The following is a 6,387-nucleotide window of genomic DNA, read 5'->3' on the forward strand; positions in this document are numbered from 1 at the left end:
CAACTCCCCCTCAAAGCAAATGGGGACAAGCAGTGTACAAAATGGATGGACTTTTTAATGGCTTGCATACAAACACCAGGGTTTCGAGAGTGCCTGGCCACCCATCAAGTGTGAAATTAAACAGCCAATTACAGTCTAAATCTTTTGTTAGCTGCTTATCTCTGAAAATGTGTCTGCTCGCAAGCAACTCTGCTTTTTTTTGTCCCGTAGCGATGTCACAGTACCCCCACATTAAGTTTCTCTGCCCGTGGCATGATTAGCTAAGCTAGGTGAATATCCACAGCCCTTTTCAAGCGACCGGACAACACTGCCTGAAACTCTACGGTGCAGGGTTACCATCAGATACGGATGCTTATTGTTCTTTTTAAGATGCAATTTTTTTTCCCCAGCTCTACGATATACATGCCCGACAACAGTCATTTTGTTTTCTGTATGCTTCTTGGCCTGGCATAGCACTTTGCAAATGTGTGTTTATAACGGTGCGATCAAAGTTGTATCGATGTTTTTGCTTTGTGGTTGGACAATAAATTCACATTTTATTTCTTGTGCAGCTTGAATTTTTATACATGAAGAGGATGTCTTTATATGGAAACTACTTTAAAATGCTTCATTGTGTGGTTAAATCCTGACAGAATGAATAGTGCAAATTCCTAAAGTGCTAAAATCGAGTGAAAAAGCACGACGGTAGTCACGGTTAATGAAGCAAAGGGCAGATTCAAAAGGCATCAAAACTCGAGATATGAAGCAATCACAAAGCTGTCCTCTCGGAATGCACACGGTGTCAACCAAGTCATTTCCTTTTAAACGAAGATGTTCATTTTTAAACGCGCTATTAAATACAGAGCGCGAGAGCCGACAACCAAAAGTTATTACTTTTAAGTTCAAAGCACGTGAAACCCCGTCTCGTGGCGCTCACTCACCAGCCCCGAGGCAAAGAAGACCACCAGCAGTGCCACGCAGGTTCCCATGACGATGAGCAGCAGGAAGACGATGAGCGGATGCTGCTGGCTCATCCTGGAATAGGAATCGTACAGCCAGTCCTGCCGCTTCTCGCCCTCCGCGCACGCCTCGACCCCCTGGAAGCCCGGGCAGCCCTCCGCGCCGGGGCCATCGGGCCCCTCGCCGCCCTCGGCCCCATCGCTCTTCTCCAGCAGGTAGCGACCGCGGGTCCACAGTGCCTCCTCCCACATGGGTGCGCGCCTCCCGGGGGCGGCAAGGGGGGGGTCACCCCGCAGAAGTTCGGCTTGGGTGTGATTGATGCACAGATGAGCGGATGAAGATGCCAGCGCTTCCTCCCCCCCACCCCCACCCGGGGCTTCCCTCACATCCTCTCAGGACAGCATGAGTGAGCCTCTCGTGGGTTCCCTTCTGGAGGCGCTGGCCCTTCTCCGTTTGGCGTCCTGTCTGGCTGCAGCGTGCTACTCGGCTGAGGTGCAGATGAGGACTGGGAGGGAGTGACTGTGTGGAGCTGGAAGGGAGGGGAAAAAAAAAAAAAATCAAGAGTGTGAAAGGGAGAGAGGGTGTGTGGCGGGGGGAAAGATTTGTGTATGTGCCAATGTAGTCCAGAAACAGCCGCGTAAAAAGGAGGGGGAACGAAAGACGGTGTGAAACTGGCGAAGATAACAGTGGGTTGCCTAAATGTGTGTGTGTGTGTGTGTGTGTGGAAAAGGCCCTTTGAAAATGAGTGGGTGAGACAGATTGTACCAGCTGTGCTCAAGCACAAAGGTGGGGAAAGGACTCACTGTCCGTATTTAAGTACAGGAACTAAAAATAGACTTGTGACAGAAGAAGTACTGATTTTGACTCAAGTTAAAAATAAAAAAAATTAAAATTAAAAAAAGAGCCCATTCGGGCTAGCTGAAGCGTTTGCGTTATAATATTTTGGTATTTTTGTCTTTTGTTTTGTCACATGTTGTTTGTTGTTTCATCGTGTGGACCTGATATGGACTGTTTTCAGCGCTTTTTGGCCACGACATTCGTCAAAGGAGAAGTATCTGTGCTTGGTGGTTGCGCCTTCTCAGCAGCACGCCTGTACCAGCACAGATGTTGATTGGGAGGAATGTCGGCGCCATTGACTGTCGGTGCTGGACAGACCTGGGGTGCTTGTGTTTTTTGCGCCTGTAATGGGCAGCATTTTTCACAATCCCGTTTTGTTCAGTGGCTATGTCGGCGCTGTTGGACAGTCGGCGTTGGTGCGGCTGGATGGATGGCTGCTGAAGTTGAGGATGAGGAGAGAGGAGCGTTGGCGCAGAGCGCCGATGCGTATTTGGAACTGAGAGTCGCCGCTTGGAATTGAAATGGATTTCCATGGGACAGGAGAAGTGAACCAATCTCTTTTTTCGTCAATGGATGCTACAGCTTCTTGTTGACTTTGAAACTTAGCTTGTAGCCGACGTGTGCACATTTTGAGCATGACGTCTCTGATCCACTGGTTAAAGGACACTTTGATTCTCTCCTCTTTCATCTCAAACTGCTTCAAACAACAAAGCGTGTGACGGAAAAGTGGTTAGGACTGCACGACTGTCCGTGTTTTATGTTATGTGTTGTGTTTATTATTTTACTTTATGTTAACTGTTTTGTGAAGCGCTTTGTTACAGCTGTCGCTGTTGTGAAAGCGCTATATAAATCAGCATGTATTGTATTGTATTGTATCAACACAATGTTCCCATAGCTTTGCTCACTAACTAACAGGGGGGAAAAAAAATACACTTCAGTATCTGTTTTTTTTTTTCTTCCTCAAATTATTTTAAAAAGGGTTTGTAATTACGTATAGACACCACGAGAGGGCAACTACACCATCATGAAGCTGTGTTACAGGTGTTCGGTGCTTAAATTCAACACAAACGACCTTCACATCAATAGTATGAGCTAGCATAGCGGTTGAAATAACATGCTAGCACAACCACGCGAGTTCTCTATGGGCCAACAAATTTATGCACTACACACATCCATTTCCGCTAAAATAATACAGGTTAAATAGTACGACAGTATACTGTTAAATAGTAAATAGCAAAGTCAATTACACGAGGCGTTCAAAATAGAAACTTGACTTGTGAACTCTCTTCATATCACGTCGTCATGAGTGCTGGGTAACAAGCCAGATTTAAGAGTAGAAAGTACATGTAACTGTGTTTCCGTGTAGGGAGTACCAGTCAAAAAGTACCAGAAAAATACCCAACTACTTAAATACAACAGTGAAGCCTACTTTGTTACTTCCCACCACTGCTAGTGCACGAGGAGCGTGACAAGGAAGGAAAGAAGGGGAGGAAAATATCAACCCGATAAGATGAAAAGGGGGCTAAAAAAGAATGGGGAGGAAGAGGAAAGGGAAACCAACTACGGAAGGTAAAAAAAATTAAATTAAATTAAAAAAAGCCTTATCAGGAAGAAAGGCGAGCAAGAGAGTGCGGTGGAGGAAGTGCAAAGCTTCAAAAGGTGGGAAAATGCTGCTCATGAGGCAAAAGTTGAAGCGTGTTGATAGCCGTTGTCAGAAGAACACACGAAGAGCGTTCCGCAGAGTGCGGAGCCGAGTTAAGATTGAACAAAAAGAACTAAGTGTTTAAAAAGTCATTGGCCGTCTTCAGAATCACTTCATGTCCTTTCCAGATATCGTTCCTTAAAATGGGACTTCAACGACTGGTCTACTATTATGTTGTTAAGATGGATACCAAATAACTCGACTAGGCTTCAGCCGCCCTTCCTGGAAATCAGCCAACGTGTGGCCAAAAGCGACACAGTGGGAACATTTCTGGACACTCGGCATCCAGCTGGTCAAGGTAATGAGCGCAATGAGCCTTAATCTATTAGCAGCACTGATTTGACTGACGTGCCAGATGTTGTCCTATTTCCCCGGCAGCGGTGCGACGGGATCACGCCGGTCTCGATCACTCTCTAAATAACACAAATATGAATCTGATCTTTTTCAAAGAGAGTTTGCAGAGTCCAAATTTAGTTTGATTGTTTTTTTTTTCCAGAAGTGTTTTTTATAATGCTAATATTGAATTTGAGATTGTAGTACAGTACAGAGACATGGAGTCAAGCACTGGAAGAGCCGAAATTCTCTTGAAAGTCTGATGGCATTTAACTGTGAGCTGCTAAAAACAAAAACGTGTTCTCCTTCCGAGAGTGAGTGAACGTGTGAACACCCAATCTGCACTCGGATCTTGCACTGCCTGCTGCCTTTCCTTGAATGAGCCTATGCCAGACGCGCTAATTGGGTCCGCCTTGATGCCGCAGAAACATGTTGATGAACTCGCCGATGCACACAGGCGCGCGCGCGCGCACACACACACACAGACACACAGATTTCTGACCACCTTAAGTATGAGTGGCTGGTATCGTCGGACTACTAAATGAGGACCCAATACCTTAAAATAAGGCCGGTATCGGCTGAATAACGATACTTGGTATGGGCGCTGGCCCAATTGAACACAACATAGAATGTACGTGGAAGGACCATCGTCGTCCGATTTTGACATTTTGGAAGAAGACAAACAAAAAACAAAAGAAGAATGCGAAAGGCTCCTGTGTGCTTGTCTAAATCCAAATGAGAGGACAGTACAGACCTCCACGATGGCAAAAATAACTCAAGCCCATGCCCACGACTGGCCTACGACAGAATTTTGGCCATTAAATTTCCATTCTTCACCGTAAAATCGAAGCAAGCACCTAATCTAACGCGAGCCCCTCCTCAATGCAATCATCTCTTCCCCGTGACCTCCCTGGTTGAGGTAACAATGAGCGATGTGCTTTGAAACCACATTCCGCCGACGTATTCAATGTGTGTGCTGTTGCTATAAACGGAGCTCAAACACCGTATACGCTCGGTGAACCATGTTCGCAAACAGGTGCGGCAGTGCAACTGCTGACCCCCATGCCCCCCTACCACCCACACACACACAAAGCGGTGACAGAATGGGAACACGTGGAGGAAGAGTGGCCTGAACATACTAATTCTGAATCAAACACCCTCCCACACAGAGTCACGGCGTCAGAATTAAGAAGCACACGTCGGGAGGAGGCGATGCTGCCTTCAAGTGGCGTGGGGAGAAAAAACACTAGCATTTGTCTCGTTGTCAAACTGCCTGATTTCTTTGTAAAGATAATAAACCTTCAAGTACTTGTTTCAAGTCATTTTCCACCCGCAAAATTTTGCTGTTGTAGACTGCAAATTTCCCCAGTGTGGGACAAATAAAGGTTATCTTATCTTATCTTAACATCTGTCGAAGGCATAGGTGTCAAAGTCAGGTCCTGGAGGGCCGCTGTCCTGCATGTTTTCCAAGTCTCCCTGTTGCAACACCACCTGATTCAAATGAACAAGTTCAATGTCAGGCTCCCGTAGATGATCTGATTATTTGAATCGGGTGGTGTTGCAACAGGGAGACTTTGAAAACATGCAGGACAGCGGCCCTCCAGGACCGGAGTTTGACACCTGTGGTCTAAGGCATTTCAAGTCACATGTTAGCATTAAGCCATTTGTTTTGTGTTGTTGTGGTTGTTTTGTTTTGCACCAAATATAGACAAGACGATTTGGTTTCACGACACAACAATGATTCAGTCATTTGCGTAACATGTCAGTTTGACAGTCAAACTCAACCGGAGGTTGACCAACAGCTTGGAGCAAGCACGCTGTGCCTCTTATTTGGAGGCCCTTGCAAGCGAGCAAATCAGAAAAGGTGCCAAGTCATCGATTAAAAAGTGAGTTTCAGTCTATTAAATATTTGAGACACGTGGGAGAAGTTAGGCTAAAGAGAAGAAGAAAAAAAATACCCGAACAACTCATTTAATGTGGACCCAAACCAATGACTTATTAATAACGGTCTATTTCAACAGTCTTTATACTGCACACGTGCACGTTATTTGGTATGGTCTGCAGGCCTGCGGATCTTGTAAACGGACATTTCTGCAAGCTTGATGAATGCGAAATTGCTCTCTATTTTCACCTCCTATTATTCTTGCTTCCCGACGCCCAGTAAAAGTCTCTTCTACAGTCGATTGCTCCACACGCTTGTTAACGACGTGGTTCACCGTTTACAACGAAGAAGCGAGAGAGATGCGATCGAAGATGAAGAATAAATAAAGCCCTGGAGGACTTGTACAGGAGTGATCTCAGAGTTGCTCCATCAAAGAAAAAAAAAATGAGGCAATTGGTAAAAAAGGTGAAGTATAAATCTGACCTCAGGGATGACCTTGGATTAGGTGCGTTTGTTTTCATGATCACTGACGAAACGTTTGGTTCATATGCACAAGTTAAGTTCAGTGCTTGAAAAGCAACTTGCGACCATTGAATTACCGATCACGCGCTTTCGGCTGAGCACACCCTGATAATTAGAGTCTGGAGGGCTGATGAGCTCCAAAACCAGCCTGACCTTGATGAGGGCAAAACGG

The 6,387-nt window shown here is 45.7% G+C and overlaps 1 protein-coding gene across 3 annotated transcripts in view; it reads right to left on the reverse strand.

Moving 5' to 3' along the window:
- The window catches only part of adcy2b (adenylate cyclase 2b (brain)), a 28,691-nt gene extending 27,237 nt beyond the window's left edge, over window positions 1-1,454 (reverse strand). For all 3 annotated transcript variants that reach the window (XR_015103709.1, XM_086136674.1, XM_086136676.1), the window contains exon 1: window positions 921-1,454. Coding sequence is in view for 2 of the 3 variants with exons in the window: in XM_086136674.1 (XP_085992800.1) it covers window positions 921-1,190 (270 nt within the window). In the remaining variant the exon portion in view is untranslated. The remainder of the gene's footprint in view (window positions 1-920) is intronic.
- Window positions 1,455-6,387: the final 4,933 nt, after the last annotated feature.

This window comes from Hippocampus guttulatus, chromosome 18 (genome assembly GCF_054856545.1).
Source record: "Hippocampus guttulatus isolate MCC_2025c chromosome 18, RoL_Hgut_1.0, whole genome shotgun sequence".
Taxonomy (NCBI): Eukaryota; Metazoa; Chordata; class Actinopteri; order Syngnathiformes; family Syngnathidae; genus Hippocampus; species Hippocampus guttulatus.